Raw genomic sequence first — 24,694 nt, forward strand, 5'->3', positions numbered from 1 at the left:
TGTATCTCAGATCAACGACCGCGAGATCTTCAAGATCTGTCTCGACTACTGGCTGAAGCTCGTCAACGAGCTCTACGATGAGATGCAGCAACTCCCTATGACCGAGCTCAATCCCCTGATGGGCATGGCCGGTGGCATGTCCGGAGGCGGCGCGCCGAACCCGTCGCTGCTCAACAACTACCCGCTTCGTAAGCACAAGTACAACGAGGTCCTGTCCAATCTCCGCACCGTCATGATTGAGAAGATGGTCCGTCCTGAGGAGGTCCTTATTGTCGAGAACGATGAGGGAGAAATCGTCCGCGAGTTCGTCAAGGAGAGCGACACAGTCCAGCTTTACAAGACCATCAGAGAGTGCTTGGTGTACCTGACGCACTTAGACGTTGTGGACACCGAGAACATCATGACGGAGAAGCTCGCCCGGCAGGTCGATGGCAGCGAGTGGTCATGGCACAACTGCAACGTTCTTTGCTGGGCCATTGGTTCGATTTCCCTGGCCATGAACGAGGAGACTGAGAAGAGATTCCTGGTCACTGTCATTAAGGATCTTTTGGGCCTCACCGAGATGAAGCGTGGCAAGGACAACAAGGCCGTCGTCGCCTCCAACATCATGTATATTGTTGGACAATACCCCCGGTTTTTGAAGGCACACTGGAAGTTCCTCAAGACTGTCGTCAACAAGCTCTTCGAGTTCATGCACGAGTCGCACGAGGGTACGTCTCCCTTGACGCTGTCTATGAATTCAATGCTAACCCCTCGCAGGTGTCCAGGACATGGCTTGCGATACCTTCATCAAGATCGCGAGACAGTGCCGTCGTCACTTCGTTGCTCTGCAGCCCAGCGAGCAGGAACCCTTCATTGAGGAGATAGTTCGCAACATGCACAAGATCACCTGCGATCTCTCGCCTCAGCAAGTGCACACTTTCTACGAGGCCTGCGGTTACATGGTGGCTGCCCAGGGCAACAAGCACCAGCAGGAGCGTCTGCTCAGCGATCTGATGGCCATTCCGAACGCGGCGTGGGATGAGATTATCAAGCAGGCCCGGGTCAACCCCGTCATTCTTCAAGATGCCGAGACGATCAAGGTCATTGGCAACATCATGAAGACGAACGTCTCCGCTTGCACATCCATCGGCCCGTACTTTTACCCCCAGATTGGTCGTATCTTCCTCGATATGCTCCAGATGTACCGTGCTACCAGTGAACTGATTTCCGAGGCTGTCCAAAAGCAGGGTGAGTCTGCACATGCAAGCATGCAAAGAATATCATGTCTGACAATTCACAGGCGAGATCGCTACCAAGATGCCGCACGTCCGTGGACTGCGTACCATCAAGAAGGAGATTCTCAAGCTCGTTGAGACGTACGTTGAGAAGGCCGAGGATCTGCAATCTGTGCGCCAACAGATGGTACCGCCCCTGCTTGAGTCCATCCTGATCGACTACAACCGCAACGTGCCAGGAGCTCGTGACGCCGAAGTCCTCAAGGCTATGTCCGCGATTATCACCAAGCTGTCCACTTTGATGGAGGACCAGGTCCCGAACATCATGGAGAACGTCTTCGAGTGCACTCTTGACATGATCAACAAGGACTTCTCTGAATTCCCTGAGCACCGTGTCGAGTTCTTCAACCTTCTTCGCGCGATCAACCTCCACTGCTTCCCGGCGCTGTTGAAGCTGGATAACCGCCAGTTCAAGTTCGTCATCGACTCGTGCTCATGGGCATTCAAGCATGACAACCGCGATGTGGAGGCCGCCGGACTTAACATGTGCTTGGAGCTCATCAACAACATTGCGGAGAAGACTGATGTGCAGACGGCCAACGCCTTCTTCCAGCAGTTCTTCATCACCATCCTGCAGGACGTCTTCTTCGTTCTCACTGATAATGACCACAAGGCGGGTTTCAAGACTCAGTCTATGGTTTTGATGAGGATGTTCTACTTCGTGGAACCTGCCGACGGAAGCGCGGCGAAGATCCAGGGTCCGATTTACAGCCCCGACCAGGCGGCGGCTGGCACCTCCAACAAGGAGTTCCTCGCTAACTTCGTGGCTAACCTGCTTCGTGGTGCCTTCCCCAATCTGCAACCGTGAGTAACACCATGAAAGTGGCGCATGGCGAATGCTAACATAATATGCAGCGCTCAAATCCAGACCTTTGTTGAGGGCCTGTTCTCATTGAACACTCAGTACGACAAGTTCCGTCTCAACCTGCGTGACTTCCTCATCTCCCTAAAGGAGTTCGCTGGCGACAATGCGGAACTGTTCCAGGTTGAGAAGGAGCAGCAGGAGCGGGACGCCAAGGCGGCGGACCTCGAGCGCCGTGGCAAGGTCGGCGGTCTGCTGAAGCCCTCTGAGCTGGAGGATGACGAGTTGTGACTTGCTCAAGAGTTACGAACCGAGTATGCCCCGAAAAGGAACCTCGAGAGCGCAGACAATGCGACGAGAGTTTCCAAGGGACAGGACATTTTCGATGAGTGGGAGCTCTACGGGCTCTGACCAGAAGCCATGCGTCAAGGACTAGAGCACGACTCGCCAATACCTGGCTCTGCGGCCCATAACCGCCCGCTCATTCTGTAGTGATACCATGGATAGATGACATGACGATTGCAGGATAACCTTTCGCCGCTTTAAGGCCCCCTGGCGTTGACACAGACGGGGCCGTTTTATTTCATTTCACTCATCTGGCAACGGAAAATGGTGAGGAGGGCGACTTGGTGCCCAGTTCTTTTCCCTCTCGGAGAGGACTGTACCTTGAAGCCCACCGTGAGGCGAGTGGAGGAAATGACGGATGGAGAAGGGGTAAATCAAAACAAAAGCTATACATGCAGCCAAGGCGAAAGACCCATCTTAGTGGTATAAAGCTTATTATGTAGGCAAATCAACAGATAGATAACACGCCTTTCGTGCAATGCGGGCCTTACTTTGCTTCGTGATGCGCTCCTGAGTCACCGAGTTTTGATGGCGCTCAGCAAAAATATAAGCTCGCAAAAATACGGTGATGAAATCTCAGCAGCACAGGCAATACAGTGAGTCACGATTTTAAGTTATTAGAAGACCTATGCTGTGGTTTTCGACTGTCACTATTCCACCCAAAATCTTGAGCTGCGCAACCCAAGTCATTTATGATTTTAGCAAAGAGATATCTGAGAGCATAGGTGATGGTGTATTTCTGGCAAGCATTCATAGCCCCTCGGGACGACTGGCGTTGATGGCTTCCACCGTGGCTGAAAAGCTTGGTTGTGACTCGCCTTCGTCTTGATGGGAAGCAGTCATTAGTACAGATACTCCTCCGTCACGCTCAAACAGGCGCATCTAGATTCAGTGCTGGGTGGGCACATGCTGTTCAATAAAAATATGTTCTCGCACTTGTGGCTCCTTAAGTGTGGTGTATAATCTCTTCGATAACAAGGTAATTGAAGATATAACAGCTGGTCGAATCTGATAGTGATATAAAGGCAGGTGGTTGACAGGATAATTCACCTCTCACTACCTTCCTTGCCTCTATTCTTGCTATTTCTAGGTACTGTCGTCATTATCACCTTCTTTCTACACAAGTTGAATTGCTCTTTCCATATTAGAGTCTTCAAGAATTATTTTTTGAGAGACGAAGTCATGAGATGATAATAAAGGTGGTGGCTATTATAACGAGGAAGATATACAGGAAAGCCTTGGCTGAGTCCGCAGAACGGCAATTATTTTGTGGGTCAACACACCACAACAGCCAACCACAGCGCTCCATTCGCACATCCCACCTACGTCCATCTTTTTTTTTCTTGCCTGTCGCCTTCAACGCTGTGCAGCCAGAGTGAGAGACTCATCTCACTCACCCTTCTTCCAGTGAGTCTCGTCGGCTTTTCACAATCCAACATGGCCCGTATAAGCCTCCGGTCCGGCCTCGACCGTGACGTGTACCAGATTGTGAAAAAGCTGGAGGACGAGAGGGAAGGAGAGTGGCAGGCGAAGAAGAGCAAGGACAGGGACGGCGGCGCCAAGAGGAAGAGACCGCCAAGGTTGACAGTGACGGCGATTTACGAATCGATCAAAAAGTCGAATTCGAGTTTGAGCAGGCAGAAGAGGAAACCGCTGGAGGATGCGATTGAGAGGGTGCTGGATTTCCGCAAGGAAGAAGAGGCCGAATCTGAGGACAGTGACGATCTGTTGGAGCAGGCTGAAGAATACAAAGTAAGTTTTACCATCCGTCTCCTTCGCATGGGCTTTTCCCTTTTTTCCTTTTTCCTTTTTTTTTTTTTTTAACACCTCCTTTTTCACAGCCGGAAGATCGATTTCTTCTCAACAGACAAATGACGAAGCACTGGAACGTCGCTCCGGCGGTGCCCACTGCCCAGGGGTCAGACGGCAAGAGCACCAAGAAACGCCGCATCTCACCTGAGCCCGAGGCCGCCAACGGCAACGGCACCGGCGCCGGTAATGTCAGTGACGCCTCCGCCATCGTCTCCAAGTCGTCAAAGTCCAAGACGGGCGACGCGTCAGAGACCGCTCAGGCGGCCGTCACGAAGAAGGCGCTCAAGGCGGCCAAGTACGGCCCTGAGCAGATCCCTCCTGGCTCGGTCGTTCTCGGCGGCGTGCGTGGCATCATCGAGGAGCTGCAGCGGTACGTCTTTGCGCGCGCGCGGAAGCCGGGGGATTTCGCATGCTTTGGAGAGCAGCCGATGGGAATCCTCATCTCGGGGCCCCCGGGTACGGGCAAGCAGTCCCTCGTGCGATCGCTTTCGTGGAGGACAAGGACGCCTGTTATTTCTATCGGACGGTACCTGAGCGAGACGCGGTCGCCCGAGAAAGTGAGCAAGATCTTCACCGACGTGTTGGACGAGGCGAAGAAGATTGCGCCGTGCGTCGTCCTGTTTGACCACCTGGACGAGTACATGGTCAAGTCGGGCAACAGTCACAGCGAGTTCGACCACGAGGTTATTTCACAGCTCAAGCTCGGTCTCCGGCGCTTGCGGGACTGGGAGCGCGAGGGGCAACGAGTGGTAATCGTGGGCACGACGAGCAAGCTTGAGCTCGTTGACCCGACGCTGCGGAGACCAGACTACTTTGCGCAGACCATCACAGTCAAGGTGCCCAACACGGACGCCCGAGAGGAGATCTTCAAGGCCCTGACGAGAGAGCTCGACATACCCTCCGAAGTCGACTTCCAGGCCCTCGCGGTTCGCACGCACGGCTTCGTCGGCGACGACATCCGCGCCGTGATCCAGGTCGCCAACCGCAAGGCCAGCGACCGCTTCATGGACGTGGAAGAGGCGCGCGCCAGGATCACCATCCAGGCCGAGAGAATGGATACGGAGACCTCCTTCTCAGACGCGGACAACGCCGCCCGCGACCTCGACGACGCCTGCCTGTGGTACGACTACATCGAGCACCCATCCTACACAACCCCGACACGCGTCCACGTAAGCCAGCAGGACTTTGTCGACGCCATCGCCGAGCACACCCCCTACATGCGCCGCGAAGGCTTCAGCTCCATCCCCAGCACCTCCTGGTCCGAAGTCGGCGCCCTGCACTCCGTCCGCGCCGCCTTCCAGGTCTCCATCGTCCGCCGCATCAAGGAACCCCTACTCTTCCAGAAATTCGGCAAGCAGCGCCCCGCGGGCGTGCTCCTCTTCGGCCCTCCCGGCTGCGGCAAGACGCTCGTCGCAAAGGCCGTCGCCAACGACGCGCAGGCGAGCTTCATCCTCATCAAGGGCCCCGAGCTGCTCAACAAATACGTGGGTGAGTCGGAGCGCGCGATCCGCGAGCTGTTTACGAGGGCGAAATCCTGCGCGCCGTGCATCCTCTTCTTTGACGAGATGGACTCGCTCGTGCCCAAGCGGGAGAACACCACCACCGAGGCGGGCGCCCGCGTCGTCAACGCGCTGCTCGCGGAGCTCGACGGCGCCGGGGATAGGGGTGAGGTCTATGTTATCGGCACGAGTAACCGGCCCGACATGATTGACCCGGCCATCCTGCGCCCCGGACGTCTTGACAAGCTGCTGTTTGTGGATTTGCCTACCGAGGACGAGCGCGTCGATATCTTGAGGACGATTGTGCGCAACGGCATCGGTGGGGGCGTTCAGCCGGAAGGCCAGGGCCAGGGTGACGGTGACGACGGCGTTGTGGACGTTGAGGCGATTGCGCGGGATAAGCGGTGTGCCGGGTTCAGTGGTGCGGATCTGTACGGCTTGTATAAGAATGCGCTGGACGAGTGTGTTTTGCGGTACGAGGGCGGCGAGCCCGCGTTGATCAAGAGTGATTGGGAGGCTGCGCTGAGCAAGACGAAGCCGAGTGTGCCGAACCCGGAGACGTATAGGAGGTTGGCGAACAAGTTGCATCATCAGACGTAAGGAGGGGGAAGGATGGGTTTCGATGTGGACTTGGGGGAGAAGAAAAAGTTGACTGATAGAGAAAAGTTGAGTTTGTCTTTTCGTTGCTGCATTTGTTTTTGGGAGGGTCCAGTGTTTCTTAGAGAGCAATTGGGCTCATATCATGGATTTACATCCCCATTGGCAGGTACCTTAGGTACTGAAGGAAGCCGAGTAAAAGTAACGACTGTATCGTTGAGCATCTATCCCAAGAACTTGGCCAAGCTACGTACACGAAGTGAACGAGCGAACTGCCGAACCTCTCTCTACTTGGCTTGTCTTCGTCTCATAGCTGTTGCTCAATCACCTCATCACAACTGTTGTAAACAAGAACTTCGGATTACCTCCACGCCGCCATCTTGAATCTCGTGGCATGGGAGCAACGAGAAAAGCAGCCATTGAACATGGCTAGAGTCGGAGAAGAAGCCAGCACCATCACCAGAGGCGTTTAAAACAAAGGGGCCGGACCCAGCACCCTACTCACCCTCGCTTCTCCTCCTATCCGATGAAAGCAAATATGACAGCAAAAGTTATACCAGAAGATTTATATATCATCAATGACCCGGTCGGGTTCTATGGAAAACGAAAAAGAGAAAGAGAGTGCTAACAACAATGAGCTGTCTGTGGCATCACGTAGGACCACCAATTTTTGTGAGCACAAAAGTACTCGAACTTGCAACCCTTGCGGGACCCATTGCGCTTTTGGATATTCCATCACTAGGTCATGGACACATCAGACGCTGCTCATGCCTTTTCTCGAAATTTTCTCGCCTATGGGCCTTGGGGCTAGCGGGGAAGGTGTGATGGTAGGTGTGCCTGCTTATTCTGTCTGGGAGGGCTACTGGTCGGCACTTGCCCTCTGAATACGATCAAACATTGCGGGACTGAGAGTGATCCGGGATACCGTATCTAGTAGCTATGCAATGCCTCGAAATTTATACATACATAAAGTGAGTGAGTTCTTAATCGACTGGTTCTGGGCTCGGTCGATGAATTTTTATACCCTTGAGGCAGAGGATGAACCTCGGGGGCATGGTCATGCTCACTAATCAAGATATACGTCGTAAAATCCTAGAAGTAGTAGTCAAGGTTTTATGGTTGGGGTTCGCTCGATTGGGATAGCCAGCAGAAGTGGTCATCGTGAACAATACTAAGATAGAAAGGGGTCAAAAAAGGGGGAAAAAAAAGGAAAAAGGAAAAAAGGTCAACAAACAATAGACCGATCGAAGGATCGAACATGGGCCCCGAAATAAACCGGAATCTTCACGGTTCAACCGGGGCCTTTACAGCTCAGAACCCCTCGACCATGCGGCCCATTGCTTGTTGGTGATATCTAGGATGATTCCTTTCTCATAACGGGCAGGAGCGGCCGATGGGGAAAGCCTCAGGCACAGGTTTCTGCCTCGACGCCAGGCAGGATGCAAGACGGGCTGCAGACTTCGGTGTATAGAATCCCAGGAGATCTTGGCCTAGTGATCTGGAGTATTGGAGAGCTGAGATGAGAAACGTCTTCAGCACTTAAGAGGTGCATATAAACAAGGCGATGTTGATGATAGCTTCAATTGCAAGTCGTTGCATGGGCATCCATCGGCCAAGTGTGCTATGGACTCTTCAGAGCATGTGAAAACTGCATTGACTCTCTTTTTCCTCCTGGCTCTAGGTCGTCAACGTTGGTCTATATGAGGCAGACGGACGTACTAGGGATCCCAGGGCTGACCAGGCATATTCACCACAGCCAGTCATAAAGGCCCTCTGGAAAATACTCGATCAAAAAATTGAAGATTTCAAAGTACGAAGAACATGATTCTCATCATCTTCTGGCCTGTTCTCGTTGTGTTTACACCACATCTTCTCGGAACCTTACCATCTCTGGTACCAAAACCAAAGTATAGAAAAGTGGTAGCAAAATCAGGTGCTGAGCGCACGTTTACTGTCACCGTACTTTACACCTCTATCCGTGAACCGTCCACCTCATCTCAGACCACCATATTTGAAGATTCAACTGAACAACAAGATGGCAGTTCAACTCAAGAGTCCGGGAAAGTCCTCCTACGGACGACGACGATCGTGTGATTGGGTCAAGACACACTGACCACTGAGAGTGGAGAAGTGACAGTCGTCCACACGGGTCGGGGCATGCAGAAGATTATACTTTTCCTGATGCTTGCAGAACGACTGCTTGAGCCGCAACATCAAGGACGGGACCTTCAGAAGCCGCTATTTTGGAACATTTGGCCGACCTTTTCCCGTTGCATTCCGTAACACGTTCCTGACATTCTTGATTCGGTCACAGACTCACGGGACGGGACCTATGACGAGGTGCCAGGATGACAACGCAGAGCGAGTCATCTTACTGGCTGAAAGGGACATAGTGGCCGCACTACTGCATTACCTGAGTAAGCAGGTTTTTCTTTTTTCTTTTTTCTTGCCCAGTCAGCTCCGGGTCACAAGGCGCGCCAGATCTGACATCATGGACACGGTAATGATTTGCAGGTACGGATGCTACAGGAACAATCAAGAATGGCACGCGAATGTCTCTTTGGTGTTTGTTTCGCAAAATGAAATTTGTTGTATTACAACCGTCTTTGAAAGGGGAGAATTTTCGAGAGAAAATGGGCTTGTTCAGTAAGCCCCCAAAACGCACTGTTCTAGAGTGGTCTATTGGTACAAAACGCAAATCGCCAGTTCGTCTAATGCAATCCTATCGTTACACATCAATCCGTCTATTTGGTGACATCCTTGAGGTAGCTGTTGTCATGGTTAGTGAGCAAACCTTGAGTGAGATGTAGAGTGGCAGTGAAAACGTACGCAATGAGGTCGTTACGGTCCTTCTCCTTCTTGAGACCACCGAACGCCATCTTGGTGCCGGGAATGTACTTCTTGGGGTTCTCGAGGTACTCGAACTATAGAAGGATCATGGTTAGCAAAGCAATGAGGCTGAACCTCGTCAGGAGAGCTTACGAGAGTCTGATCGTTCCACTCGATGCCCTTCTTCTTGTTGGCGTCGGTGTAGGAGTAGCCCTCGACGGAACCGGTCTTGCGGCCCCAAAGGCCGTGAAGGGCAGGGCCGATCTTGTTGCCGCCGTCGGCCTCGACGGTGTGGCACTGAGCGCAACGGGTCTTGAAGAGGTTGGCACCCTTCTTAGCGTCACCTGAATTCCTCAAGGTCAGTCTACTGATTTTGGTAGTTGATGTGTATCCCGCGACGATTTCGTTGTTCGCTTTGGATTGAGAATCCCGATGAAAGCCCGACCGCTCATCGTCGTGAGCGTGTTCACTGCTTCGCTGTCCCCCTGCCGACGCCTCCTTGTCTCTCGCTCATCGGGCCCCTGTTTTTTTGCCCCATCAAGCGAGATGCCAGGAAATTGGCGCAGGATGTCGGAGGTGCTAGGAGAAACGAATCGCAGAGGACGAAGGTGTCGCACGAGGTGATATCGAACCCAAATTGGCCCGCGAAGCAGTTCCGAACCGTTCCAGACTCAGCGAGGGTGATTTCGCTGCTCAATGGCTCGTGGCGGATTGAGGCGCTCGGAGGGTTGGGCAATCATCATCGGGGATCCGCAAAGCAAAGCGAAAACGGACGGAGAGGACGGCGCGCGCGCGTGAGGTGAGAGAGAGACTTACCACCAGCCATTTTGACGGATTATAGGATAATTAAAAGGATTTGAAAAGGGGTATCAGGTAGAAGGTGCAAAAGAAGAATGTCTTTTGCAGGTCGTCAAGTAGGTCGTTTGGGTTGTAGATGGTTGAGAGTGAGGAATGGGGGAAGAAGGGGGAGAGAAAAACTTTTAGAATCGGATCGGGCCAAGTAAAAAAAGACGAGACGACAGTACGGCAAAAAAAGGCTATCCGATTTTAATTATGACAACAACCCGGCGGAAAGGCACCTGGCGACGTACCCAGCACACGCCGCAACGAGAGAAAAAGCCTGGAATGAGCTCACTGAACCTGGGTACCGCGGTGCACAAGCCACACGGTGTGGCGACGCGACCGCCAATCAGATGTGCAACATTGGTCAGAAGGTGATGCGTCCGGGGGTCGCTACCCGGGCAAAACCGGATACTGCTCCCGGAAGAACGCTTTCTCCGCTGCGCCTCGGTGTTTTGGTGACGGGACCAGCTCGCTTTTTGGCAGAAGTGCCAGGTCAACGACTCAACCAACGGGGCGGCGCGGCGGGCCAGCGGGGACCTTTGTCAGTGTCCCTGCCACTAGCATTTTTCTTGGTCTTTTATCTCTCACTTGGTCCTCTTGTCACCAACTTCCCGTTTGCCGAACTTCGACTAGGATTCCCAAATCTGCCCATCTCCGTGCTTTCTGGCCTCTTTCACCTCGGCGTCTGTTTGTTCCAGATCCCGAACTGTCAATCTTGCAGCCAATAACAGCTGTAGTGTTAATGCTGATGCTGCTACACACGAGACAGAGTAGCCGTATGGTCATCGCGATCGTCAATTGAACTTGAAGTGAGCAAGGGTGGTTTTTCCTATGGGTCAGGTACGTACCCGTACATGCGCCCAGATGCGCGACGGGGGTAGTTCGGCGACCCTTTAGCTTCCAACCTCTCATCATACCTTACCTGAGCTCCACTGTAACTTCTTTGAGCAGAGAAATTCTTCTGGAGCTTCGATTTTTCCAGCCCCGACCGATCCTGCCGGCGCGCACCTGATGATCCCGTTGATCCATACCAGAGCCTCAATGACGCTGTGAAACAGACGCCTGACCCCCGAAAGTCTAAACCATCGCCGTCCAGGTGACTTACTTTGTTCCTTGACCGCCGAGTCTTGCAACGTCGGCAAACATCGGGCAAGGCAGCTTTATTAGGGTCCAGCACCTTTTTTTTGCCGCCGCCGCCGGTTTTATAGTGGCAAACCAACGACATCAATGACGACCTCGGCCACGACCCTTCTCCCCAGGTTCCTCCTCCCGGCCTTGAGCCCCATGTGGCGCGTAGCAGCGACCTCGACCGGCCGGCCGGCCGCAACGGCGGCTTCGGCGGCGCTCCGCCGGAACGCGGTGTGGACGATTCGGTACGCCTCGTCCAAGCCGACAAAGGCGGGCCAGAAGGGACCCCTCATTCTCGAGAAGCCGGCCAAGTTCAACCCGCCCTCCCATGGCGCCCGATTGCCTAAGAACAACGGCCCGAAGCACTATGGCGGTCCGCTCAGCGGCCAGGAAGTTCGCGCCCAGCGCACGCGCGAGTATCCCGGCATGATGGCTCCCGAAGGGACGTGGGCGCATTGGTTCTTCAACAGCCGCAAAGTTCACCTCTTCATCTCCCTGGTTAGTAGCTTTCGATGATCCTCCATTGGCAGGAACACACACACATGCCGGCCGTAGCTTGTTTGAACCAATGGTTTTAACTAACACTGGAACTCCTAGGGAACACTCACGACGCTGGCCATCTCGACGTTGGTCCTCAACTTTTCCCAGACATCTCCGTTCAAGCACCTCCTGCCCCCCGCCTCCGAGTTCTGGAGCAGCCCCATCCAGTTCATCCGCACATGGGTACATGTGATGCAGCTCCACGAGCGCGACCGTAACGAAAAGGCAATCGCCGCACACTCGCGCCATACCGACGACGTCGCGAAGCGCCAGTACTACCGCAAGGTCCACGGACTGGACAAGGAGAACCCCATTGCCAACTTTTTGGGCATGAAGGAGGAGTCGGAGGAGGACAAGGCTGCGGCTGCTGCGGCGATGGAAGCTTCGCCCGTGGCTGGAAACGTCGAGGCGACGGCACCCGCAGAGAACGAGCAGAAGAAGAAGTGGCTTGGCATCTTCTGATTAAAGTAGGAGAAGAGGACCCATCCATGTGTAAGATGTACCGGGGGATGAGCACGCTATTTTTGTAATATACCCTCTACCGGACGATGTACAACATGACGTTTCAAACCAGAATCACCAATTGGTATCATGACTTTTGTCTTTCCATTGCCCATCCTGACAAGTCGCAAACATTAAAAACCCTGAAACTCAAGCCCCAGGAATCAAGTCTTAGGCCAACTCCACCGCAGCAATCGCCTCCAGCACCTCGTCCGCAACACCCCCCTTCTCCAGGACCTTGGAGATCATCCCCTCAATCACATGTACCTTGGTACCTCCTATAGGTGGCCTCCAAACACCCTCCGCGGCCTGTCCCTGCGCAGCCGCCGGGGCCGTCGGTGCCTTTGACGGCGTACCCGCAAGACCGGTAGCCGGGTTGACCGAGTTGGGCACGCCAGGTGCCGTCAACCGCGAAGGCGGGTCAACCGTCCGTACGGAGAGCAGCTTCAGCTGGCGACCGTCCATGTCCATTCCACCAGTCGAGGCGGCTGTCTTCCCCTCGGCGACCGACACCGCCAGCGCCGACTCTGCGACGGCGAGCTCTTCGCGCGCGGGGTCGAAGATGACGTTGCCGCCGACGGCGATGACGAGCAGTGTTATGGGTGGCCGCGAGCCGCCGTCGACGGGCGCGCTGCCGTCGCGAGGGTACAGGAATGTCGAGGCCTGCCAGTCGTCGTCGAACATGGGGTCTTCGTCGCCCTCTGACTTAAGGCGCGGTAGGCGCGTTGCGAGGAGCGCCAGGTGGGTTGTGAGTGAGAGGAGGGGGAGCGGGTAGGATAGAGGCGGGGAGATGAGGAGGATCTGGTGGGGAGAGTTGTATCAGCTTCAGTCTTTCAAAGGCACGGTATGTGTAAGAGTGGGAGGAGAGACAAACGTCTAGGTAGAGCTTCCAGTGGAACCGATTGTTAATCCGCAGCTTCTTGGTAAACTCCCCGTCGGCGAGCAGCGCTTCGCTGAGCATGTTGGCAAGGAACACGGTCGCGGCGTCGTCCTCCCTGGAGGCCGGGATCTCGACCGTTATTTCGAGCCAGTCATTGTTGCCCTTGACCTCCTCCTTCTTGCCCGCGTCTTTCCTCGTCTCTGGGGTCTCCTCGCCGTCCACGTCTGCGCCTAACGGACTGGCCGTCTTCTCGATCTCTGCCTTGACGCCCACGATGGCCTCCGTGCCGTCGGAGAAGCAGATGCGCGCGCTGCCGTTGGTGCCGGGAAGTATGCCCGTCTCTGCGGTCAGGGGGCGGAACTGGTTTGCCTTGCGGCCGTCTGGGCGGATGGGCGGCGTGAGGGAGAGGGTCGAGTGGAGGTAGGCGAGCTCTGCCGGTGAGAGCAGAACCTGCTGTGCAGACGCCATTCTTCCTCTCTGTGTGGGTTTGTTCTTTTTTTATTCTGTTCGCAGACTGGGGTATAGTACTCGCGAGGTTTCGTGTAGTTCGTGGTCGAACTTGCAACAGCTCAATCTCTCGTCAATTGGTCGTGGTTTCGGGGCCAAGCTCGAATTTTCGGGCGGGATGCGATCGCAAAAAGTTGGTAGGCTTTGGGCCTTCTCCGAAGCAAAGTCAAAGGAAGCAGGGGTTTTTTGATGGTGGGGTCCGCGGGGTGTGGGGCCGGCCGGCGCGAGCTGTCCGGATCGGTGGTTGTGGCGTAAGCTGTGGCTTGGACGGACGTCCACGACCAACGGCTTTACACGGGTTGAGCTTCTCAAGTCCACGTTCTTGCCTCCAGTATGTCCGCATCGAAGATCTTGTTCTCAGTTATAATTGAGGAAACATCAGAGACCAGTCGGCTTCTGGACATCGCTCAAGTGAGCACTCAGAGACGTGACCGCGAGGGTGGAACATTCGACACAAAGCATGGAGTTCTCACTCTTCAGCTCTCCAGATGATCACCATACAGCTTCTTCCCAAAATGGTTACTCTTGCCTATTCCTGTACCGAGCTACTTGACCTCATTTCATTCCGTCACATTATATTTGTTCACTAGGATCGAGACGGGTTGCCAGTCTCAAAAGCATCTAATCGGTCCTACGAGAGATCGGTTCTGATGTCTGGAGACTAAGAGCTCTTTCGTGAAATCCCAGGAGACTATTTACATCTAGGTCTTCAAGTAGTACGTCTGCGTCAGATCGTCGAATAGTCTTGAGCACGTACTCGGCAGTAGTTGAATACGAATTGATGGCGCTGATCGAGCTTTTACTTCCACAGTACGGCCGCTCAGTCGAGGCTTTGAGAACCATAGTATAATTGCGCCAGTCAACATCCCCTAATACGTTCATCCTTGGCTCATGCCAGGCTGTTCCGGGTCTGAATTCGGTTGTTGCCATTGGCATGACATATCGGCATACAAGAATCACTTATACCCAGACCATAGAGAACATCCCCCCCTCCCAAAGGAAAAAAAAAAACTTGAAAATTGACAACAAATTCAGAGGAAAACCGTCATATGTGACAAAAGTGAGGAAGCAATAAAGTTTTATTCCAAATCCTTGCTAAGGCCGTGCCTGCTATCATGTCCAACCTACTTGTAAACCTTCACTTACAGTTGGCTCATACAGAGCTTAAGAAGTGATAGTGACTGGCAGATCTGAGCCACCCAACGACACATGATCTACTTCAAAGAGAACTCTTAAGAGTACGCGTGAGGCATATAAAGTCTAATGAATGTTGTGGAGAGCTGTCGCCATGGAACATAATGGATTTTCTATCGTAGGATTGCGAACCTGGACTTGAATCCATTTCTCCCTCGATTCACTTACGATTTCTGCAATATGCGAATGCTTCTCTACATTCAATTCTGTGCGATGGGCTAGTCATACACAGCTTGTTGCTCGCCAATACCTGAGGAATAGTTCCTTCTCGTTAATTTGCTCTTTCTATGATATCTTGATAATCAGATATACCCGACCAAATATCACAGCCGTAGAGAGAGAGTATTGACATGATAATGCCTACTTCCAAAAAAAAAAAAAAGGACGGAACAGCTTCTAGATCGATAAAGGAGAAGATCACCTGCAGCATTGGAGGTAAGGAAATTACCGCAAGTCAATCCAAAGGTTGCGATTACCTCCGCATTACTTCTACAATGGCGTGCTGTGTGATCAGAAAATGCGAATATCTCTCAGTGGTACTAGTTGAACAGTGCATTATCTGTCGCGTTCGAGAATGTCTACCGGAACTTGCTTTTCTTCTCATCAAATCAGGCCTTTCCCAAACTCTTGCCTCCTCCCTTGTCCAGCCTCAAGACTATGATCCTCATTCATGACGACGACATCAGAGGTCTGAAGCGACCAGGGAGACTCTTCTCGCCGCTCTACGAAGCGATGTGTATGTAGCTGAAGTGAAACAGCAACTCAGGCTAGCTGTGAGCCTCTCACTGGCATCCAATACCGAAGGTAAGTTATCATAACCGTAAACACTTCAATCGAGCACCTGCACAGCCAAGCCGAAAAAGTGTTATCTTTGCCACGGAAAAGAAAAGTAGACAGCTCCAGATAGCCAGTTGCAAATCACCTTCCCTTGACATACTCGGTGCTGTCAGCAGTCATCAAACCCTCGACCCCCACGCCAGACGAAGCTATTCAAGATCGATATATGGTTCACTTCGCACCCCTCATAGAGCGTGTCTGTATCTCGACGAACCGCTTCTACGTTGACCCTCCCTCCATCGCTTACAAGACACGTCCTGTAGCCAGATTCACGCACCAAGAGACATTCGGCCACGAAGTTTCATCCTTGTCATCGACGGGCTGTCCTTCTCTCGATTCCACAACAGTCCCGGAGCAAACCCCGCCCTCCAATGGGCGTCACCACCAGGCAAGGCTCGATCTAGGCCCTCGATCGTGCAGAGCTGGTCCAGCGGAGAGACGTGACGAGGGGCTGGCCTTGCTTCAGAGAACGGACGTCGCACCTATGATGGAGATGGAATCACCGACGGTCGAGGATTGCATGATTGTGGCGCATCATCTGTCGGGTAACTGCAACCGTACAGGCAGATAGGCAGAGCGAGACGCCATGGGTAGGTCTCTGCCCTCATGCCTTATGTTTGTGCTTCTCGGCGCGGTGCAGCTTTGTGCGACATGCCAACTTGTCTTCCCGCCATCCATGAACACTCATTCCGAATTCCGAATTCCAGCATGTGAACATGGGTTCAGGGGCCATTCATTCACTCGCAAAGAACCCTCAATCAGCCTTTGCGAGATTACCTGGGTGTGCCAATATAGCTTCGTGTGAAATGGAGGATAGGCAGCCTCTCAGACGCATGGTTGCTCATATCGCTTGGTGGATTAGAGGCCAAGAAGACCACAGTAGTCGAACTGTTTCTGTTTCGTCACCGTGATGCTTCCAAGAGCATCGCCCCCGCAGCTAGACATGGGGGAGGAATTCTTCGCACTCACCAACACGGACAAGCTTGATAGAGCTGGAAAAAAAAGCCTTTCCAACAAACAAAATAATCCTAGTAAAACCCCGAAATCTATGACCCGTACGATCTCAACCCCTGGCGCCATCTAGATCGCCCGACCATCGCTTCGCCCATCCCCAACATCAACGTGTGAATACACTAACAAAAATCCAAAATTGCACTCCTTAGTCCTCCTCCGAGACTGATCTCCTCCCTAAAATGGCACTCGGCAGCTAGACCGATCTGTCTCTAACCGAGATACGCGTCCTTCATCGTGATGAGACCTGCATGAAGAAAACGATCCGGTCGATTCGTGGAGCATAACGTGTGTACGGGTCCCTCCGCTCTTGCGCGTTCACACCAGGAGACGTACATCCAGCTGCTCTAATCCCATCTGCACAGCAGCAGCAACCCTTGCTTACCGGACAACTTAGCCATCACGCCAAAACCATCACGGTCTACGGATGCTGGCATTCTCGACGCGATCTCCCGTTTCTCTCCTCATCGCCAGCACAGCTGAAAGGCGCCTCGGTGGCCTCGCGCGACCCCGAGCTAGGCAAGCCGAGCTGGTTTGATGTGCGGGCACCCGCATCCTCGTCCCATCCTCAGCAGACCGAAAAGCAAGGGAGACGATGAAGCGCCGCCACCACAGCTCGCCGCCATGCTATCATCTCCGATTCGAAAGTTGCGACCTCCCGTCTTTTGCTTCCTGACGTCCCAGGTAGCCGTAGCCTAGCTTCTTCCCCTCTCTCAAGCACCAAGCACAAGCTACCCCTTCCATCGCTCCACATCCCACCGGTGTGGAGCCCAGCTCCCGCGCCGGAGGTTCGCCTTGCCGGCCAGCGACATGCGGGCATGGCATGGCATGGCGTGGAGAGAGAGGAAGAAAAAGAAAGTCCGGAGACGGGGGACCCTCATCGGTGAAGATTGGCAGTCTGTGCGACGGCTCACCGGCTGTTTCCGTCACAATTCGTGCTTTCTTTTTCCTTTCCAATTCCCAATTCTTGTTTCCCCCCAACCAACTGCCGTTGTGAATCAAAGTTGAGCGCCATGAAAAAAGTGCCAACCTGCCAAGGGGCATAGGATGTATCACCTCCGAGACGCCCCCGGTCTCTTGTTTTGCAAACTCCCATCTGCCATACCTACCAGTATCTTGCCCGCAGCCGCAACCCCTGTGCGCCCCTGACTCTGGGCTTCTTCTTCTCACAACATTCAAAGCCGTGTCTACCCATCTGGACAAGATCAGCAATTTGTATCGAATAGCCGGTTAATGTCCGTTAGAAACAAGAGCTCAAGGGGTGGGTTTTTCTTCACTGATCAACAAACTCCGAACTCCTGTCCACCTCGAACAGGGGGGGCAGTGAGATGACAGGGGAAGTAGAGTATGAACGGACGGTCTAGGCCCGGCGGCTCGGGAGATGGACGGCTTCCATTGATTGGATCCTCCCCCAAGAAAAACTCCGTGGTTTCTCGCCGTTAGGTCCGGCCGGGGCCTTGCAAGGCAGGCCGCAAGAGAGAGAGCGTGCGTGCGCGCCCGTCGCCGACGGAATCTGGCCCAAATTTCAGAGGAATCTCCATTCTCCAATGGAAGCTCGATGTCAGCTTGCCAGGGCTCTGATCCTACCCCCCAGTAGCCTAGAAATGAGCCTCAAGATGAAATGATGAAAAGCAGTGTTGGTGATCCGTAAGCCAACCAACAATAGCTCGACAGCGCCCGCTCTTGAGCGAGAATTGGACTGCATTAGCAAGGAACGATTCTCCTTGACCTTGATCCCAGCCAGAGGGGAGTGCCCCTGGCAGATTCGGCAGGAAACGAAATAGCAAAAAGAAATGCCGGCGAGAGGTACTCTCAGGAACGAAGATGACCACCTCTCATTGGACTGCTGACCGGGACTTACCTCCTTATTCGCCAGGGCTGGACCGGCTCACGGCTCACCTGGCTCGGTGACCTTTTCCCCACTAACCCATCATGGATCAAAGATGGAGGGGGGTTTCCTGCGATAGGAAATATCCCGTGAGGCTGGCTGACCCGACGATGAGATGGTGGTTGCCTTTTGCGACACAAAAGCAGGCTGAGAGCAAGAAAGTTTCTGCTTCATCAGGAGGACGAGCGTTCATGACCAGGTGAGCCAATATCGGTTGTATCGTTTCCCAGGGAGGTGGGTATGAGAGACCACCAGCTACACATAAGCCGCCTGCCTTGTCATCAGCCCCCTTCCTGCGCCTTTCTTTACCTCACGGTGTGGTCCGGTCAGCCCGGTCTGATGCAGGCCACACCTTCAATAGTCCAAGTTGGGACAGGCCAGGCCGGAGAGGGGAGTCCACGGGTGTGGAACGGCTGGATGTGGACGTGGGTGTGGGAGGAATCTTAGCTGAGCGTCTATTGTGTGTACTTTTGCCCCAACATTGGACTGGGTGGCGAGGAGGAGAAGGAGATAGAAGGAGGAGGAGGAGGAGGAGGAGGCCGCAGAGGGAAATGACCCTACCCTACACTTGGTTTGGGAGGCAAGATGGGCTGTTGAACGTTTGGCGTCGAGTGACTGAGTGACTGGTCGACGATGGCTGCGCAGTTGAAATGGAGGGCGCAACCACCACACACAAGATTGGTGCAGAAGTGTGGGAGGCAAGCCCGGCGCGAGGGTGCCTGTGAGGTCTAGTCTCCCCCCTTCCTCACCCTCTCTCTCTCTCCCTACCTAGAAATGGGACGACAGTAGTGTCGATGGTTGGAGTTCGATGGTGGTGGCCGGGAATCTGCACACTCGTGCATCCCGTCACAGATGCGTGCCTCTCCTTTGGGACAGAGCGTGGGAGGAGGAGAAGGGGGAACAGGCCACATGGCGCCGTGGGCAGAATAGGTAGCTAGTTCAAGACAAAGCTGAAGCTTCTTTGGAGCGGACCTTTCTCACTCTCTCATCGACAGGCGATGGTTGCTTGGTGGCGTTGGACGTGTCATTTCCTCCTGCTTTTCCGATTTTCAGTCTAAGCACTTGGTTGTCTGCATATCGGCGTGGTTTTCAAGCAAGGGGTGAAGGGGAATGGTTCGGTTGGACTTGGAGGAGTGAGGATGGTCTCTCGTTCATGCTTCTTTTCTTCCTTTCCTTGTTATTGTACGCTACTGGGAGAGAGAATGTTTGACCTTTCGCCACAAGAGGAGAAAACACGCCCACAAAAGAAGAAGAAAGCTGAGACGTACGAGGCCAACGGCGTCGAAGCGACCCTGCGGCGCGTGGGTTCGCGTTCCAGACGGGACACCACCCAACGGCGTCTTAACACCGGAACCGTTTGAAAAGAATGGGCAGAAGAATACCTCTATAGCAGAAGCGAGCTGCAATACATGCCACTTGTGAAGTTGTAGATGCCTAGCTTCACACCAGCAGTCGATCAAGGTAGGATACGTAACATCCATATCCCGCAAGGCAAGAAAAAAGACGGAAGGAGAGGATGACCGGCGAGATGGTGTCGTCTATCACGATGTTTCTGAGACATTGCAATGCCCTCTCAATTTCCAAAGGCATACCTACATCTTCGACTAAGCGCAGCTGATTAGACCTAGGCGGTTGAGACGGAACCAAAGGCACGTACTCTTTTTTCGCCTGCTACGACCCTATGATCCTACTCCCTCAACCTCACTTTCATTTTGTCGCCGGGGGCAGGCAAAACGCGGAACAACCTTTGCGTAACTCCAAAAATTGTGAGATATTATGGACGTATAGTACGATCACTGGCAGGCTAAAGGACCAATAAAGGAGTGGTTGATAATTGGATACTCGCCGCTGTCGTCAGTTCTAGCCTCTGGGCCTCTGCAACCCTCCCCTCCCCCTCCAAAAGTTGACAGTCTTCGGAGGGCGCCGCCAGGGTATCACGGACCAACTGCGATGCGAGGGTTACGAGCCTTCCGAGCTCTCACCAGTGACCAAACCCATCATTGCCTTGCCTGCCTTGCCTGCCTGTCCAGAAACAGTCATGACTGCGGTGCCATTCGTGTAACACCAAATCCCGAACCCCTCTCGCCCAAAGCATGTTGAAGCAGTGAGCGACGGGCGACTCGCCCCCCTCATTCAAGCCGACTTGAACGTTTCGAGTAACGTGAAAATGACATAGATAACAAAGTCATCAACGGGATGATAATGGCTCAAAGACCATGCATGAAAAAGAGTCCCACAATGCCAAACTACCGCATATCAAGTCCGGGTTTCTATCAACAAGTCGTCGCAGACCGAGACAAGTTTGTTTACTGCCCGCAGTCCAGTCCCACACAGAACGCAACGCCCGCCCGCTCGCCGCCGCGCACCCCGCAACTTTTGTCAGTTATCACGACCGTTGCGTCAGATAGACCTAGCACCATAAAATATTCCTTTCGTTTTCTGCCCGGACCAGGCGGTGCCAGGTGAAGTAAGCGCTGTCCGAAGCGTCGCAGAGCCCTCCCCTCCCCCCACACCCCTGGAATCAAGCAGCAACCAGGCTAGAACGGCAGTGTCGGTCCTGTCGGATACAATAGTGTCCGGAGACTACACTAGGCTGGGGGTGTCGGTTTGGTTTGCCAAGCCACGCGTCCCTCTCCCAGTCAGTCCCTCTCTCAGTTTCTAGAGTCCTAGACTCTTTGAAGTGTAGTAGTCCGAAATACCTCTTACCCATCCCCCAGAAAGACGTGCTCGCTTGCTGATACCATCATCATACTTGTGACTTGACCGTAATAGCTCGAGGCCTGTAAGAGGCTCCCTCTCTCCACCCCTCGACGGGCTTCTAGGGACGCTAAGCAAAGCAGTGAGTGCGTGATCGCCTTGGAAGCAAGGTGCACCCCAGGTCCCCAAGGCTCACGAACCAGTAATGCTTACGAGGTTGGGGGAAAGGCAAGGGCAACAAGCAGGCGGGCAGGCAACCACCAGCTCTCTCGACCATGCTCACCATCAACCAGAAACTGCATTCCTACGGTGCCAATGGCCCTGACATGTTCGGATATGCACGTCGCCCGTTACGGTCATCGTCTCTCTCTCTCTCTCTCTCTTTCTAGTGTATCTATCCATGTTGCTTACTTTGCACGACCTCTTTCTCGCTTCCTTCTGGATAAGCGGTTGCAGTTATGAACAGGCCAACGAGGAGTTGCACCCGTTGCTGCTGCCATGGCCTACCTGCAGCTAACCACCCCTTGACAGATTGGGGTAAAGGAAAAAAGAAAAGTGGGAACAGAGAAACGGCGGATGTGGGCTCGACCTCTTTTCGTGCGATGGCTTTTGGGGAGATTTTCAATAGTCGACAGGACAGGGACTCGGATAGTCATGGTGTGGCGTTACGCCCGGAGTGATGCTATTCATGGATCGAGGGGGGTCTTTGCACTCTTTTCGTCTGATGTATCGCCTTCGTCCGAATATCAAGAAAAAAAATGACTACGAATAGCCAGGTTCAGTTCGTACAGTCATGCGATGTCGGTGGGAGATGTTCAATTTGGCGTCTTCCAGCTGTCTAGTTGTAGCAAAGGTGGTTTGAATAGTGGACTATAGCAATATTGAATGTATCGCCAGTTGCCGCTTCTCTTGGCCATCTCAACATCGAGATTAGAGACGCAGTGGACTGTAAGAATATACAAACAAAGGTATACTAATATGGATACAGCGTGGAGAGGAATCCAAGCCTCAAGGATTCAAGCAAGTGGGCAAGCTTGGCTTTGTTGGTTGATGCGAGCCATGCGTCGGGATGGCTCCACCCATCATCTCGCCAGGAATGCGGGGAAGGAAATAACGTGACACGGAGATGCTCGTTCGTCCAAGTCTCAAATTGAACCGGCCCCCCCCCCCGAACGACGATTGCATCACTGCCCGCTCAGCATGTCCGGGGCTTGGATCACCACAGTATTGCTGTGCAGACATACGAATACAGAAAGATTGGCAGCCTTCCCCATCCATGCCCACCGGTCACCCGCTCCTCGAGCCTTGAGAATGTGACCATCTCTCATCGTCTTTTGCTTTGTCTCGCCATGCCTGCGCCGTTTCCCACGGACCCGCCCCGTTTGAGATGAAGTAGAGCCTACCAAGAATGCGGAGAAAGACAAAACCACAATTATCGTTGCAAGGCAACACTTTCACTGAACCGGCCCATTTGACACGAATAGTGGGCCCATCACCAGATCACTTCTCAGACTTGAAGTGTAAACGAGGCTTAGCAACATCACGCTCTTTTGCCAAACTAAACCCTTTTTCTCCGTGACCTACGCCGCACGAGCACCTTGGGGAAAAGAAAAAGCAATAATTAGGTGAGACAGGAGGGAAAGGCAAGGGACGTACATACATACATGGCCGCATGGGTTGGCTTGAGGTGCATCTGGGGTCATTCGGTAAACCGACTCGCAGCTTATGTGTGCCTTCTTGTCCACGATGAATAATGATGGGCCAACGTACGGATAACCATCTGATCCCACTTGATACAGGGGATCATCATGGGCCAATCAAGGAGGATGTACTCAAACCCCGAAATGAGGTGAAAAGGCAGACGAGAGGCGGCTGACACCGTCGAGCAAACCGACAAACACCCAACACATGCTCGTCGCTGTGGCGCGAGCATGCCTGGCTGCGCGTGCTTGCCATTGGCGCAGGACGTGTTCGCCCGAGCCCATCGTCCACTCGCCTTCGAATCCAGTACGGTGGGTTAGGCAACGGGAACAGAGCGGCCCTTCGCTTGGAGGGCTCTCCCGCCGCCTGTGTTCCTCGCCATTGGGATTTTCAACATGCGTGGGTTGTCACTACTTGCGCCTTGCTGCATCCAGCACAATTCTGGCCATGGCGGCGCGGACGCTCACCTCAGCGCGATACTCGGCGGCTCACCCAAGGGATTCGGGAATCATTGAGACTGGAGCTATGTAGGCGTCCACCGTCACAATATGGGAACCTCCGATGTTATTGCCCAAACAAGACACGAAGTTGCAGTAACCTCAACACCAAATTTCCGAGACTGCTATGTAGTTATGATTTTCGTGAAGCCGGGGAGCAGGTCTCGAATTGTGAAAGGGGCTGTAAGACGCCTCGTTCTGGGCCGCTTTTCGTCTCCTGCCGCCACTTCTTTTTCCAACTGGTTGACACGGCTTTCCGAACACTGGCTATAGCAAAGGACTTGAATGGACAGGCCTCCCCTGCCGCTCCCGTCGCTCTCGCCAGTCGGCCATTTTCTTTGCACAAACTCCTGACGCTGTATCCGTAGTGTAGTTACACTGCATCTCCAGCATATCGATTTGACCAGGGCACAGATTGGTCACTCTTCTCGCCAAGGGTTGGGAAAAAAAATTTCATAGAAAAATAGAGAGCAAAAGCGTGGGGGACGCTGAGCACGACAGAGGGGTGACTCTAAGACAGCGCCTGCCCAGTCGCTGACATGGGGGGGGGGAGAGAGAGAGAGAGAGAGAGAGAGAGAGAGAGAGCAGAGGCCGCGAACAACGATCGCGCTTAATACGTGGTAGCCAAGATCGAATCAAACCCAGAATGGTGTCTGTGTGTAAATAACGTGCTCTGTGCTCTCCGGAGAAGACACCTGATTTGGTCCAAGGCAGAGGATGTTGGTAACGTTGGCGACTCGAGTATTGCAGATTTCCCCCCCCTGCCTATCCCTCAACTCCTTCAGGGGCGCAATTGACTCACACTTCGACATCGTTGAGCTGTGGAATTCTGCGTCCCGGACCCTGGAGTTTTTCACTTCGTTAGCCGGCAACTCTGCTCCTGGGCTCAGGGGTTCGGGGACTTGAATCTTGCCGTGCTACTTCAGGCCTGCTGAACTCAATCTGTCCGTCCACTATCCAGCGAAGTAGAGTACGTGCCGCGCTCCACTACTGATATCGGATGAGATGGAATCTTTCTGTATGGTGCAGCGGCGCTCACTGCTTCGAGGAGTGAGCTATTTTGCTGCAAGGTACCTACGGGTTATCCAAACTTGGCCAGAGTCGACGCGGCCGCAGTCATGGTAAGCACGCAAATACATACCCAGATGCAGCCACTTGAGGAAAAGCATTGCGGCTCGACGTCTGGTCGAAACAGTTAGGAGGTGTCCTGGTGCTTCATCAACTACGTGCATTGCTGTCACACAACGATCGGCCGACGCCGTGATGGGCTTCCAAACGCGCCCGCACCTATCGAGCCAGCCCTCATTCA

The 24,694-nt window shown here is 53.6% G+C and overlaps 7 protein-coding genes across 7 annotated transcripts; 5 read left to right on the top strand and 2 right to left on the bottom strand.

Moving 5' to 3' along the window:
• Positions 1-118: 118 nt before the first annotated feature.
• Positions 119-2,370, top strand: BDZ83DRAFT_723708 (exportin-1; the record flags this gene model as incomplete). The annotated part of the gene is made up of 4 exons (XM_060512592.1): positions 119-710; positions 760-1,230; positions 1,283-2,081; positions 2,133-2,370. 4 exons carry the CDS (start codon positions 119-121, stop codon positions 2,368-2,370), a joined length of 2,100 nt encoding a protein of 699 aa, XP_060359283.1.
• Positions 2,371-3,861: 1,491 nt separating this feature from the next.
• On the top strand, positions 3,862-6,335 carry BDZ83DRAFT_590357 (ATPase; the record flags this gene model as incomplete). Its single annotated transcript, XM_060506327.1, has 2 exons — positions 3,862-4,176; positions 4,266-6,335. The coding sequence occupies 2 exons, from the start codon at positions 3,862-3,864 to the stop codon at positions 6,333-6,335; spliced, it is 2,385 nt and encodes a 794-aa protein (XP_060359284.1).
• A 1,645-nt stretch (positions 6,336-7,980) lies between these two features.
• Positions 7,981-8,673, top strand: BDZ83DRAFT_638934 (uncharacterized protein). Its single transcript, XM_060509394.1, has one exon. It carries the CDS (start codon positions 8,154-8,156, stop codon positions 8,424-8,426), a length of 273 nt encoding a protein of 90 aa, XP_060359285.1. The 5' UTR covers positions 7,981-8,153; the 3' UTR covers positions 8,427-8,673.
• Positions 8,674-9,076: 403 nt separating this feature from the next.
• BDZ83DRAFT_757138 (cytochrome c) lies at positions 9,077-9,987 on the bottom strand (the record flags this gene model as incomplete). The annotated part of the gene is made up of 4 exons (XM_060514855.1): positions 9,077-9,101; positions 9,162-9,256; positions 9,315-9,505; positions 9,978-9,987. The coding sequence occupies 4 exons, from the start codon at positions 9,985-9,987 to the stop codon at positions 9,077-9,079; spliced, it is 321 nt and encodes a 106-aa protein (XP_060359286.1).
• A 172-nt stretch (positions 9,988-10,159) lies between these two features.
• On the top strand, positions 10,160-11,053 carry BDZ83DRAFT_106343 (uncharacterized protein). Its single transcript, XM_060501056.1, has 2 exons — positions 10,160-10,813; positions 10,956-11,053. The coding sequence occupies exon 1, from the start codon at positions 10,355-10,357 to the stop codon at positions 10,730-10,732; it is 378 nt and encodes a 125-aa protein (XP_060359287.1). The 5' UTR covers positions 10,160-10,354; the 3' UTR covers positions 10,733-10,813; positions 10,956-11,053.
• Positions 11,054-11,231: 178 nt separating this feature from the next.
• On the top strand, positions 11,232-12,134 carry BDZ83DRAFT_590344 (uncharacterized protein; the record flags this gene model as incomplete). The annotated part of the gene is made up of 2 exons (XM_060506325.1): positions 11,232-11,630; positions 11,730-12,134. 2 exons carry the CDS (start codon positions 11,232-11,234, stop codon positions 12,132-12,134), a joined length of 804 nt encoding a protein of 267 aa, XP_060359288.1.
• Positions 12,135-12,262: 128 nt separating this feature from the next.
• BDZ83DRAFT_638943 (ribosomal protein S5 domain 2-type protein) lies at positions 12,263-13,717 on the bottom strand. The gene is made up of 2 exons (XM_060509395.1): positions 13,048-13,717; positions 12,263-12,974 (listed from the first exon to the last, which is right to left on the bottom strand). The coding sequence occupies exons 1-2, from the start codon at positions 13,519-13,521 to the stop codon at positions 12,345-12,347; spliced, it is 1,104 nt and encodes a 367-aa protein (XP_060359289.1). The 5' UTR covers positions 13,522-13,717; the 3' UTR covers positions 12,263-12,344.
• Positions 13,718-24,694: the final 10,977 nt, after the last annotated feature.

The sequence above is a fragment of the Colletotrichum acutatum genome, assembly GCF_030867785.1.
Source record: "Colletotrichum acutatum strain CBS 112980 chromosome Unknown BDZ83scaffold_152, whole genome shotgun sequence".
Classification (NCBI taxonomy): Eukaryota; Fungi; Ascomycota; class Sordariomycetes; order Glomerellales; family Glomerellaceae; genus Colletotrichum; species Colletotrichum acutatum.

Bases quoted from the DNA above. Each gene is read 5' to 3' on its own strand.
- BDZ83DRAFT_638943 (XM_060509395.1), bottom strand. From the start codon at position 13,521: ATGGCGTCTGCACAGCAGGTTCTGCTCTCACCGGCAGAGCTCGCCTAC. The intron at 12,975-13,047 runs GTTTGTCTCTCC...TCTCCCCACCAG, and splicing joins ACTGGAAGCTCTACCTAGAC to ATCCTCCTCATCTCCCCGCC.
- BDZ83DRAFT_106343 (XM_060501056.1), top strand. From the start codon at position 10,355: ATGTGCAACATTGGTCAGAAGGTGATGCGTCCGGGGGTCGCTACCCGG.
- BDZ83DRAFT_638934 (XM_060509394.1), top strand. From the start codon at position 8,154: ATGATTCTCATCATCTTCTGGCCTGTTCTCGTTGTGTTTACACCACAT.